This window comes from Emiliania huxleyi (genome assembly GCF_000372725.1).
Source record: "Emiliania huxleyi CCMP1516 unplaced genomic scaffold EMIHUscaffold_8, whole genome shotgun sequence".
Taxonomy (NCBI): domain Eukaryota; phylum Haptophyta; order Isochrysidales; family Noelaerhabdaceae; genus Emiliania; species Emiliania huxleyi.
In genome coordinates, this window is record NW_005196021.1 from 411883 (window position 1) to 424936 (window position 13054).

A 13054-nucleotide genomic window follows, 5' to 3' on the forward strand; every position below is an offset into this window, starting at 1 on the left:
GGGCTGGTGGTAATGGCGGGAGGACTGTACGTCGCAGTGTCGGTGGGGTGGAGCAGGCGGACGAGCGCGGGGCTCTGGGAGAGGGCAGCAGGCGGGCAGGCAGTCAAAACCGGGAAGGGGTGGTGAGGAGAGAGGTGTGTCGAGCAGGCAAGCAGGGGTGGCGGCGGCGGAAAGGAGGGTTTGGCCAGCATGAGGAGCACGGCGAGGAGGCTTTGCATACACGCGCGCGGAGCAGCGACGAGAGTGTGCTGAGGAGGTGAGGGGGCCGAGGAGGTGAGGGGGCGAGAAGGCTGGAAGGATCCTCCCTCCTCTTCTCCGAGGAGGGCTCTGCAAGTGCGCTGAGGCGACGGGTGGGGAGGGCGGCAAGGCGCGGGGAGGGCGGCGGGGAGGGCGGCGGGGAGGGGGAGGGCGAGGCAGCCGCTCACCGAGGTGGAGGCGCGCGAGGAGCGCCCGCCGAAGAAGTTTGAGAGCTGCTCCACGCTCGGCGAGCCGTCCGCCTTGCCCTTTCCGCCGAGGTTGCGCAGCAGGCCGCCGAGCTTGCTCGGCTTGGGCTTCAGTCCCGCCGCCTAGCCTCGGGCCGTCTCGGCTTTAACCTCGGCGCCGCCTCGGGGCCAGCCGCCGGCGCGAGCTCCGCGCGCCTCTCCGCCGCCCTCCTCCTCCTCCTCCTCGGACGCGCGGAAGGAACCGCGTGCCTTCTTGGCGGGCGACGCGCCCCCGCCGCCCGCCGCGGCCGCGGCCCGGTTGATCGAGGACTCGAGCCCCCTGCGGTAGCGGCAGACGGCGGGTGTGTCGGGCGCGGGAAGCGGGCGGAGGGGGAGCTGTCGGGGCGCTGGCAGCGGGCGGAGGGGCAAGTGTCGGGGCGCGGCGCTGGCGCGTGTGTGTGGAGAGGGGCGGGGGTGGTTGTGGTGGTGGTGGTTAGGTGGTCGGGAGAGCAGCGGGGGCAGCAGCTCACCGCTTAGGGGAGAGGACTCTGTCCGCCGCGGCGGCTGTGCCGGCGACCGCCTGCGCATCGGGCGGTCCGGACAGAGGTGAGCGGCCGGCGACGGGCCACCGAGAGGGGCGCAACAACGGCGCGGCACCATGTGTGTGCGTGCGGGGCGAAAGCCGCGCTATGTGGGTCCGGCCGTGCTTAAGAGAGGCGAGAGACGGGGAGGTCGTATCTCCCTGTATCTCGAGAGAAGGGGGGGGGCTCTCACCTCGGCCGGTCGCGGCTCCACCTGCGCACCTACCTCGCGCACGCACCAAGTCACATCCTCCCCACTTGCACTATTCTTAGGGAGTTACGGGGAGAGACTCCCGCCGCTAGGGCCCGAGATACGGGGAGATACGGGGAGAGACTCCCGCCGCTAGGGCCCGAGATACGGGGAGATACGGGGAGATACGGGGAGATACGGGGAGATACGGGGAGATACGGGGAGATACGGGGAGAGACTCCCGCCGCTAGGGCCCGCGCACCCGACTCGGAGGAGGAGGCGACGAGGAGCGGCGGCGGCATGACCGGAGGGAGGGTGGCGATCTGTGCACGCAGGCCAGCCGCCTCCGCCTCCGCCGCCTGCAGCTTCTTGCCCACCCTCTCCGCGTCGCCGGCGGCCGCGGCGCACCGCTCCTGCGGCGCGACCACACACCGGGACCGGGGGTGAGGGCAGGAGGAGCGCAGCCTCGCGCCGCGTGCTCGAGAGCCCCGCGTGAGGACAAGGGGGTACGACTGTGCTGGGACTGTGCTGGGACTGTGCTGGGACTGTGCTGGGACTGTGCTGGGACTGTGCTGGGTGGGGGGCACGGCTCGGGAACGTGGTACGTCCCCACTCTAATGCGCCGCTCCTCGAGCTCCGCCGCGCGCCCCTCGGCGGCGGTGGCGCGCCCCTCGGCGGCGGTGGCGCGCCCCTCGGCGGCGGTGGCGCGAGCCTCGGCGGCGGTGGCGCGAGCCTCGGCGGCGGTCGCCGTTGCCCTTGCGGCGGCAGCATCCGCCTTTGCCACCTGGAGCGCGCCCTCCGCCTGCGCCTGCGCGCCCTCGGCCAGCTGGCGCGCCTGCGGACATGTCTCGGACATGTCGGCTTGTGTCGTGGACACGTCGCGGCCTCGGCCAGCGCTGTCGCGCCTCGACCGCCTCCGCCGCCTCGCGCCTTGAGAGAGAGGCGGGGGGGGGGGGAGTCAGCGATGTCAGCACAGATGGACCACGGACGGGCGGCCGGATGGGGGCGTGCGTGTGCCTGCGTGCGTGTGGCGGGTGGGGGTGCCTGCCTGTGGTGGCGTGGGGGTGCCTGCCTGTGGGGGGTGGGGGGTGGGGGGTGGGGGGGGGGTCGTGGGGAAAGGAGCCGGTGGGGGCGGGCGGTGCGCCTGAGAGTGTCGGGCTCCGGCCTGGCCGCCGCCGCGCCGCCGGCCGAGCCCGCCTCGGCGAGCTTTGCAGTGAGACGCTGCACCTCGGCGCGCGCGGCCTCGAGCTGCGCGTTTGTGGAGGAGATGCGCGAGAGCGTCTCGATGTCCTTGCGCGCGGAGTCGCGGTGCTGCTTTTGCATCTCGACGTGGCCTGCCGGGCGGGGGCGGGAGGTGTGCGGGTGAGGCGGCGCTGCGGCGAGGTAGAGGTGTGTGTGAGGCGGGAGGGTGTGTGGGAGGTGGGAGGGTGTGTGGGAGGTGGGAGGGTGTGTGGGAGGGTGTGTGAGGTGAGGCGTCTCTCGCGCGCCGTCGACTGCACTCTGCTCGTGCCTCCCTTTGTGCAGCAGCATCTTCTTGTGGTACGACTCTTCGGTCGACGCGAGCTGCTCCTGGTTGGAGTGGGTGAGGCTCTCGTGCCTGTGGGGAGAGGCGGGGAGAGGCGGGGGGTGTGGCGTGAGGCCCTCGTGCCCGCGTCGCCACGCCGCGGGGAGGGTCTGGAAGACGGTCCTCGGGCGGTGCAGTGCGGTGTAGTGCGGTGTTCCTCGGACGCCGCGCAAGGTAGTTGCGAGCGGCGGAGTACAGCTGGAGAGACCGCCGAAGCGCGTCTTTTGGGGTTGTCGTCGGGAGAGAGAGAGGGAGAGGGAGAGGGAGGGAGAGGGAGAGGGAGAGGGAGAGGGAGAGGGAGAGGGAGAGGGAGAGGGAGAGGGAGAGGGAGAGGGAGAGGGAGAGGGAGAGGGAGAGGGAGAGGAAGGGAGAGGGAGAGGGAGAGGGAGGGAGGGAGAGAGAGGGAGAGAGAGGGAGAGAGAGGGAGAGAGAGGGAGAGAGAGGGAGAGAGAGGGAGAGAGAGGGAGAGAGAGGGAGAGAGAGGGAGAGAGAGGGAGAGGGAGAGAGAATCTGCCGCATCTAGGCGCGGGCTGCATCTCCTCCATGTGCTGCTGCGGGATATGGGGAGATAGGGGGAGATCTGTCGCATCTAGGCGCAAGCTGCATCTCCTCCATGTGCTGCTGCATCTCCGCGGACACCTCCTCGCGGATCCGCCGCTCATCGCCTGAGCCATGCAATCACTGAAGAGTGAGATCGACTGCTCCCCTTCGGAGCCCCTCGCGGGCCCGCCGCCGCTCGTCGCCGAGTCGCTCCGCCTCGAGCTGCTGCAGCCGCTCCTGCAGCGCGAGGACCTGGTGCAGGGCGGAGGGGGGGAGGGCCGGGGGCGGTGAGGGCCAGGGGCGGTGAGGGAGGGGGTCATGGAGGTGGCGGCGGGGACGGCGGCGGCGGTGGTGGCGGTGGAGAGGCTCGGGAAGACGGCGGTGGAGAGGGTGGAGGCGGCGGCGGGAGGGCCTTGCTCGCACAGAACGACCTCGGCCACATCTCGCGCCACAATCCCGCGCCACAATCCCGCGCCACATCTCGGGCTCGGGCCACAATCCCGGGCCGCGTGTCGCGACGGCCTGCTCGTAGAGCACGTAGCTGTCCGGCGCGTCTCCGCCGCCGTCCGAGGTCCGCTCCGACGCAGACTGCGAGGCGGGCGGCCTCTTGGGCGCCTCCTTGGCGGGCGCCTCCTTGGCGGGCGCCGGCGCGGGCCTCGTCTGGCGAGAAAGGGGGGGGGGGGGGGGGTAGAGGGGCGAGGGCGAGGGGGATGGAGGAAGGCGGCGGGAGAGGGGCAGGTCAGGGTAGGACGGGGGACGGGGGACGACGGGGGGCTGCTGGCTGCGGCTCGCCTTGATTTGCTGCGCCACCGAAGCGAAGCGCAGCGTCTCGAGCGTCGACTGCGCGTCGATCGCGCGCGGGTTGAGCGCGGCGATGACGACGGTCTGCGAGGGGGCGAGAGGCCGGCATCAGGGCGGCGTGAGAGGAGAGCCCCGGTGTGTGTGTGTGTGTGTGTGTGTGTGTGTGTGTGTGTGTGTGCGTGCGTGCGTGCGTGCGTGCGTGCGTGCGTGCGTGTGTGGTGGTGGTGGTGGTGGTGGTGGTGGTGGTGGTGGTGGTGGTGGTGGTGGTGGTGGTGGTGGTGGGGGCTCTCGGGCGCTCTCGGGCGCTCTCGGGCGCTCTCGCCTGTCCCGAGCCGGAGAGGAAGTCGCGGAAGAGCATGGTGATGCGCGAGTTGCTATAGGGCGGCACGCGCTGCGTGCCCTGAGAAGGGGGGGGGGGGGGGGGGGTCCCCCCAAATCACCCCCAGGTCCCCCGAGAGGGGCACCCACACCCTTTATGTCTGACGATCCCGGAGGCCGGGGTTTGTGGAGGTTTTGTGGCCGAAACTGCGCGCGTGCCTATTCTGGACCGCGCCTTGGGGTGGGAAGGGTTCTCCCCCTATCTCCCCTTTCTCCCCCTTTCTTGAGGCCCTGGGGGGGGACTGGTTCCCCCCCACGCCCCGCCAGGTACTTGCCTAAGATCCTCCAGTCCTTTTTGATCCGGTTGGCCTCGTAGAACCGCTCCCCCGAGGATTGGGACAGTTCTGGCTTTTCCTTTCCTACAACGGGAAGTGTGGGGGTACCCTTGAGTTGGGGGTAGTGACTGACTGGGTGTGGGTTTGGGTTTGGGTATGGGTTTGGGTTTGGGTTTGGGGTTTGGGGTTTTGGGGGGGAGCGGTCCACGGCAATTGCGCGGTGTGTCGGGTCTCTACCGAGGGCCAGGGCCGTTTCGGTGCCCCCCCCCCCCCCCCCTCCCCCCCCCTCTCTGCTCCTCCCTTCCCTCTGCTCCTCCGCACCGGCGAGGTCGACAACAGTCAGCCTCGTCACCTTGGGCTTGGACTCGCCCGTGGGGGTGACCAGCAGCTTGATGCTCAGCACCGCGTGCGAGCGCGACGAGACGTCGTTCACGCCGTTGGACGCGGACTGGCGGTTCGCCCAGCCGTACTCGACGGCCGCGAGCGCCTCGGCCAGGTCCGCCCACACCGCCTCCTTGAGCCCGTCGACCGACACCTTTGGGGGAGAGTTTGGGGGGGGGAGATTGGGGGGAGTTTTTGAAGGGGGGGGGGGGAGAAAGGGGGGGGTTGGGGGGGGGTTGAGAAGGGAGAGGACGGCGGGGGGTTGGAGGGAGAGGGCGGGAGCGGGGAAGAGCGAGAGAGAGCGGGCGCGGGCGCCACCTTGCCGCCCCCCTCCTTGATGCGGAGCGGCACAGGGCCGCGCCCGCGGATGCCCTGCCACCAGCTGCCCGCCTGGAGAGAGTGGCGAGGGCGAAGAGTTCAGCGGACGGGCGGTGAGCTCAGCCTCGTGTACCCCCACACCCCTGTGTGCACACCCCTGGGTTCACGGGTTCCGCTCCCCCTGGCGTAGCCGCAAGCTTCTTTAGCGGGAGTGTAGCGGGAGCGAGGGGGCTTGTTCTCCGCATCTACAGCCGCCAACCTTCTCTGCGGGTGCGAGGAGGTCGTGCGCCTGAGCACACCACGGGGGGGGCGGGGGTGTCGGGGAGTGAGACACCTCCTGCCGTGCATACTCGGTGGAGACAAGGGCTAGCACGACAACGGAGCACAGCTGCAGCCCGTGAACCGTGAACCGATAGTGCGTATGAGCTCACTAACTCGAGCTCGCACTAGAGGCTGTCCTCGCATTCGCCTTCCTGGTACCCAGCGCTGACTTCTGACTGCCGTCGCTGTCTCTCTCCCTTCTCGACTGTCTGTGCTCGTGCGTCTTGGGTCCGGGGCTGTGTTTTTGTGTGGGCCGTGAACCGGAGAGACGCGGGTGGCGAACTCGGGAGAGAGAGGGACGGGTGTCGGAATCTGCAGCGGCACGCGCCTCGGCGCCGTAGATCTCGAGGAAGGAGGCCGCCACCTTGTACGAGCAGCTCGGGTCCAGCCTCGACCCCGCCGCCGCCTCTCCCCCCGCGCGCAGTGCGTCGAGGGCGCCTGCGGACACGACGCGGACACGTCGCGGAGACGTCGCGGCGCGGGCAAGCGGCGGGCAAGCGGCGGGCACGACGGCGGGCACGACGGCGGGCGTGCGGCGGCGCCGGCGCGCGTGCGCGCGACGAGGCGCGCGGTGGGGAGGCCGGACTGGAGGCGTCTCGGAGGTGTCTCGGAGGTGTCTCGGAGGTGTCTCGGAGGTGTCTCGGAACTGTCGCGCGCGCCAAAGATGGAGCAGAGCGCGCGCGGAAGCACGCCGCGCTGCTCGGGGGCGGCGCCGCCCTGCACGGTGTACGTCTTGCCCGCGTTGGTGATGCCGTACGCAAAGGTGAGCGTGTCGCGCCCCTCCAGCAGCGCCTGCACCTGCGGCCGCATCACCGCCTCGTACACCTCTGGCTGCGACGCGTCCGGGCCAAAGACGCCGTCAAAGGAGAAGGAGTGCTCCTCGATGGTGCCGTAGCCCTGCGCCGACGGCTTGTTGAGCGAGATGGTGCAGTCCGTCTCCGTCGTCGCGATCGTCGCGCGCGCCTCCTTCCCGCTCAGCGGCCGCAGCCGCACGAAGGCCTGCATCCGCTCGGGCGCAGCGCTCGTCGAGGTGCTGAGGCCGTCGCTGTCAGAGAAGCTGAGCTTCCTGCGCGGGCGGGGCGGGCGGAGCGGTCGGGCCCGGGCGGCGGCGACGGGGTGAGGCGGCCGAGGCGCGGCGCCTCCGCGGCATCTCGCTGTCCGGAGGCTGGAGCGGCTCTGCCATCGTGGTTCGTCCGTCTCTCGATCGGGCTCGCCGCAAATCCTGCGGGGTGGAAGGAGAGGGCGAGTCGGCGGTGGAACGGCAGCAGGGGAGGCGCGCGGCGGCGGTGGGCCCTGGGTAGCCAGTTGAACGAGCGCCACGGAAGAAACTGATTGGCAGAGGGGTGTGTGTGTGTGTGTGTGTGTGTGTGTCAAGAATACTCACTCACACACACGCACGCGATTCCACAAGAAAGAGACAAACCACCGTGAGTGTTAGAGTTGTTTGGTATTGAACGACCGATCTTACCCCGCGCCTGTAACCTCTGTTTAAGGTATTGCTAAAAATCTCTCAAGAGACCAGGCGCGACTCAAGGCCGAGCAGGTGCGGCGACTTTTTGCTCGCTTGACTCTCAGGACTCAGCGAAAACGCCCGTATTTCTCGTGGTCGCTCTTCAGTGCCAAAAGCCCAATGTGTCCAAGTGCTCCAAGGATTTAAAAAGGTTCAGACAAGAAAAACGCTGCTTGAACCACACAGATAGCATGAGTGTGTGTGTGTGTGTGTGTGTGTCACACTCACAGATAGCATGATGACCTCCGCCTTCTAGAGCCGTACACCGTCCTCGCACCTCGGTCGTTGCACACACGTCCGGGTATAAAGCCGTCCGTGGTCCGACTCGAGAGCGTGGCTCTCAACAATGTCCACGCACTGGGGCGGAGGATTTAAAAGGGTTCACACAAGAAAAACGCTAGACGGAACCACACAGATAGTGATGTTGTGCCCTTGTTTGTTTCTCTTGGCACCTTGGAGTGCTGGGGGGGGCGACAGGAAGAATGTGGCCTTGAGTTATGTGTACGCCAACTCAGGGTGTGTGGCAGCCAGCTGGCTGTGTGTCTTGTGAGCTTGTTTGTGTCTGTGTGAGTGTGTTTGTTGCTTGCTCGTGCGTGTCGTCATCATCTGTCCCGCGTCCACCCATACCGCGTTGGTGTCCAGTCCGAGCCTGACTGTTGTTCATCTTTCTACATACAGATAGCATGATGACCTCCGCCTTCTAGAGCCGTACACCGTCCTCGCACCTCGGTCGCTGAGCCCTGGCTGTCAGGCTGTCAGGTGCGGTCAGGTGATCTGTCGGGCTGTCGGGCACTGTCAGGCACTGTCAGGTGCCTCTGTCAGACCAGCTGTCAGGTGCTGTCAGTGCTGTCAGGTGCTGTCGGGTGCGTGTCTGACAGGCGAGGTGATCTGTAGCTGTCGGGTGCTGTCGGAGCTGTCGGGTGTTGCTGTCAGACGCTGTCGGAGCTGTCAGAGCTGTCAGGCTGCTGCTGCTGTCAGACGTTGGGCTGTTACTGTCAGGTGCTGTCAGGTGGTGCTGTCGGGCTGCCCTAGCTGTCGGGGTGCTGTCAGGCTCTGACACACACCAGCCACACTTATGACACTATCAAGACCAGCGGGTACGCAGCTGCCCCCCTCCCTACGGCGTGATCACGCCGGCAGGGGCGGCCGCCTGGGGAGCGCAGATGGCGGCGCAGAGGCACAGGCGGCGGCGGCGGCACAGACGGCGGCGGCCACCCCCACCCAGACGCCGTAGGCATATGACTGTAGGGCCCCAGAAGGCTAGCTGGTAGCTTCATTTGTAGTAGCACAGCCGCCGGTGCTAGAGAGAGGTCCGCAGAGGTGGGGCGGGAGGGTTGAGAGAGAGACCCATGACCATCCCATGACTACATGGACATGGACCACACTCACATGTACATGTCTTTGCATGTAATTTTGTTATACCCTCATGGGGCATAGAAAGAGGCTCTACGGAATCTGTGTACGGTCTGTGCTGCTGTCAGGCTGTCAGCGCTGCTGTCAGGCCACTGTGTGCTGTCGGGCTGTCAGGCAGCTGTCAGGCTGTCACGTTAGGGCCTGACAGCGACGGGTCACCTCGCCTGTCAGGCTCTGCTGTCAGGCTGTCAGATACGTGCTGTCAGACTGTCAGAGAAAGTGCTGTCAGCGCTGTCAGGCTGTCGGGCACTGTCAGGCGCTGTCCGGGGTTTGCTGTCAGTCTGTCAGACCAGGGCTCAGCTCGGTCGTTGCACACACGTCCGGGTATAAAGCCGTCCGACTCGAGAGCGTGGCTCAACAATGTCCACGCACTGGAAAGAAAGGGGCCTTTCAAGACGCGATTGTTGACGGGCTCGCGGCCGTGAGCATCTGGACACGCGTTCCCACGGGAGCCGGGCGCGGGACGGGATAAAATTTTACTTGCACATGGGAGCAGAATGTGCACAGTACAAGGCTTCCCGCGCCCTGGCGATGGCAAATCGGGTGGCTAGCCCAGATACAACGCCAAGCATGAAAACTACACCGCCCACAAGTCCCAGTGTGATTGCACTGAGCGCTAGTTCCTCAACGCCAGCGGACTCGATCATCAGACGATCTCCGCACGCGCGCCGGCCTACACCGCAATTTCGTCGCCTAGCGCGAGAGATCCTCGTGGAGCGCGCGGCGGATCGCGTTGTCCGCCCCGATCCGCGCCGACAGCTCCGATCCGCGGTGGCCCAGCTCGGCCCAGGGGCGCGCGACGCCGTAGTACCGGTACTCGTTCACCTTCCCGTCGGTCTCGATCCTGAACAGAATGCGGCGCAGCGTGATTCGCGTCTCGTTACGCCGTAGAGGAGCGAGCCACTGCCACTGGCTCGCCCGTCTCCGTCGCGCGCAGCTACTCCTAGTCCCAGCGGCGGTCCTTTAGAACGCAGGTGTCGTCCGTGTCGCAGCAAGCGGGTTTCAAGGTGGTGTACTGGACGCTGCAATCGAACTCGCCGTTGAGATAAGGCGGGACGTTACTCGGGACGCAGGCATTGACGATTGACTGAGCAGTCCCACGTCCTGACTTGCCACAATCTCCCCAATCGCCAGGACGGTCTCCAGTTGTGCGTTCGCACGGGGGAAATTCGACGGACGTACAGTTACTGATCTTCGAATATCTCCAGTCCCGCCCGCACGGACGGGTAAACATGCTCCTTGTCCAGCAGATTTGTTTAGGATCGTTCAAGACCTCGAAGCACTGGAGCCCGGAGTCTAAGCTTAGACTTGCGGCGCCCCTGGCCGTTGGCGTCAGCACGCTGGCGAAGAGCAGTTCCCGCCCAACCGAAGAAGCTTTTTCGCAGCGGCCTGTGCAGAAGGGGCAGCCATAACCCCCGACATGGGACGCGTGAGCGGTGCGGTGGTACGAAGTCGGTTTGCCCGCCGGGTGGAGCTGCACTGGCACTTGAAGCACGAGGCGGCTGCCAGACTCCGCCGGCAGCGCGTCAACAGCGTGGACAGCTTCTGGATGCGGCCCGTCCGTGCCGACATTCAGCCAGGTCAGCAAGGTGCCAGCCACTGGCTGCACCGACAAGCCGAGTCCGGGGAAAAGGGTTTGCGCCACGCCCTCAGGCGTGTCGGACAGGTGGAATAGCATCGTCACGTCAGGGATTGAGCCGTCCGGATAATGGTCGACGTGCGGGGGCAGGGCGGGCGCCCCGGGCTTGAGCCTGACAACCGGCAGGGAGGCGATTCCGCTCGTGTCGGCGCCCCACACTGCCCCGATCTGGGTCAGGAGGGAGAGCAGCGTCGGGTCACTGCCCACAGGCACGTGCGCACACTCCCTGAAAGAGGAAGGCGTGTGCGGGTCGCACGGATGCCATGAGCTGTCGTCGGACGGCATGCGTGAAAGGATGTGCTCGACTTGCGCATTTGACAGGAAGCCATCGAAGCGCCAAACGCCCGCCGAGGGAGCCAGCAGCACCCCATTTGTTGCCTCCACGGGCGCGTCAGGGGTGCTGCTGCTCGTGGAGCCCGAGGCCTCGATCGGATCCTCAGAGACGCAGAGCTCGGCGAGCGGCAACGGCTCCGCGCACCACACAGGGGCGCCGCCGCTGCCGCACGTGAGACCGACGGAGTTGGCGGTGGAGTCGGCGAGCGAAGCGTCGCCAGTCTTGGCCTCGTCAAAAGAGGCGGGCTCGGCGTCGGCCGCGGCGCCGATGGGCTTTAGGGTGGTCGGGGCGGCGGCGCGCGAGGCGGCGCCGCTGAACTTGGAGATGTTGAACGGGATGGAGAAGGTTGGATGGAAGGTGCCGACGTCCGGACAGGCACCGAACAGCGCCCCCTCACCCCCGAGGACGTCTTGGTGGAGCAGGAGCCCCGCGGCCTTGTTGGGTTTGCGCGAGGCAGACGCCGCGAGGGCGGGTGCCGGCGCGTCGGTCGGGAGCTTGATGCTGAAGTCGGTGCGGTTGCGCGTGTCGATGAGTGCCTCCTCGCGCCGCGGACGGGGGCGAGAGGCGGCGGTTGAGGGCGTCGCGAGAAGAGCGAAGGCGAGCATGGCGGCGTGCAGAGATGTACAGATGCACCGAGAGGGGTCAGGCTGCCCGTCGAGACCTCGAGAGCTCTCCGACACCTCACAGCTCCCAAACGACATCGATCTCGGACCTGCCGCTTTGCAGGCACCCTCAGGGTGCACCGACGCCCGCCTCCTCCTCTCCTCAGGTCCGAGATCGATGTCGTTTGGGAGCTGTGCCGCGCGCTCCTGTCGCCTCCGCGAGCGCCTCCTCGACCCGCCGCGGGGCCCGGGCAACGGCCTCGAGCCGCGCTGGCGATGCTCGGCCTGCCTTCTGGCACCCTATCGCACGCACTCCCGCCAGCCGCGCGCTCCCGCGCCGTCGTGCGAGCTTCTGGCGTCATCCGTGCGAGATGCGGCGTCGCGTAGCGGCCACACGCGGATCAGCTCGGTCACCTCGAGCGCGCTCGCTGCCTGCGCGCCAGGCAGCGCTCCTCTCTCGTCGTCGCGGCGACGAGTCGGGACGACGCCGTCGCTCGAGGCGCGTGGCCGGCGGCGCTCCTCTAGGCGGCGCTCCCTCGAGGCGCCGGGCCGACGTGACTGGGGCAGCTGCGGCGCACGACGGTGCCCAATGGCCGCCTCCGCCGTCCCCGGCTCGGCCTGTGGATCAGGGCAGCGGTCTCTCAGCTGTGCCGTCTCTGAACAGACACACTTGAGGACACGCGCGCGCGACGCTCACAGCTGCGTGTGCCGACAGCGGTGGTCAGTCTAAAATGTGTCTTGGTCAGTCTGACGGGCCAAAATATTTGAGGAAACACATTTTGCTGTCCTCACGCACTCACGGCCCGCGCATTGCGGCTCCGCCGAGACCTTGTTGGCAAAGTTTGATCGCACGCGCTCGTTTTCCCAGATCCCACTAAATCATCACGGCCCCGTAACACCCCCTCCGCGCGCGGTCAAAGGCTTCCCAGGGCCGGTCTATGACATGAACCGATAGACACAAGCAAAAACAACCGCACCTCTAAGCTTCTCGGGCACCCCGAGGCCCATACGGCGCCCCGGCGGGCCCCGGCGGAGGTCCGGCGCGGCGCTCCAAATCCGCACTCTTCGCGAGCTTCTACGGGAGTTCACGCGGCCTCTCCGCCTCGTGAGGCACACCCCACACCCACCACGAGTCCTGGGGCCGTGGGCGGACCTTTGGCCGCGGCGTCCGGAGCTTTGGTCGTCGAACATCGGCCGCCAACTAGGCCGTCGAGCGAACGTGTCCGGAAAGGCTCTCGGATGGGTCCGGCAGCGGTCCCATGGACCCAGAAGCTCGCCCCGGCCGAGCATTCACGGCTCGGTCCCCGCCCCTGGTCACCCAGACGTGCCCTTGGACAGCCGTAGGGGCTCGGATGACGACGTTGGCGCCCGCGACGACGCCCTCCCCGACGACGTCGCATCTGGCACCAGACACTACTCGCGTACTCGGGCGCGGCGGCGCGGACAATCACATGGTTTGGGACTCTGAGCGATGGCAGAGGCCTTTATTTGCAAACGAGGACGCCCCGCGAGGCCCCGTCGGCCGGGAGTGGTGAGTGGGACCATAAACAAGCACTATATCTCCCGTACCGCGACCAGCCCACACACAGCCCAAACCGCTGCCAAACCGGCCCTGATCACGCCGGCCGGGAGGCTGCCGTGGCGCCCAAACAGTCCCTCACGAACGCCACACGGGCCACCACGGCCCGTCCGGCGGCCCGGGTGCCACCCCACACCCGCCCGACGCCCTCGGCCAGCCAGCGCCCACTCTGAGAGGCTTCACCGCCGCCAGCGCGCCGAGCGCGC

The 13054-nt window shown here is 67.5% G+C and overlaps 1 protein-coding gene across 1 annotated transcript; it reads right to left on the reverse strand.

Annotated features, from left to right (window-relative positions):
- Positions 1-4139: 4139 nt before the first annotated feature.
- On the reverse strand, positions 4140-7081 carry EMIHUDRAFT_414777 (hypothetical protein; the record flags this gene model as incomplete). The annotated part of the gene is made up of 9 exons (XM_005759502.1): positions 7064-7081; positions 6911-6993; positions 6431-6837; positions 6100-6209; positions 5710-5739; positions 5451-5522; positions 5058-5286; positions 4421-4503; positions 4140-4182 (listed from the first exon to the last, which is right to left on the reverse strand). Coding segments are annotated over exons 2-9 (1017 nt in total), but the record flags the coding sequence as incomplete, so codon positions are not given.
- Between the last annotated feature and the right edge of the window lie 5973 nt (positions 7082-13054).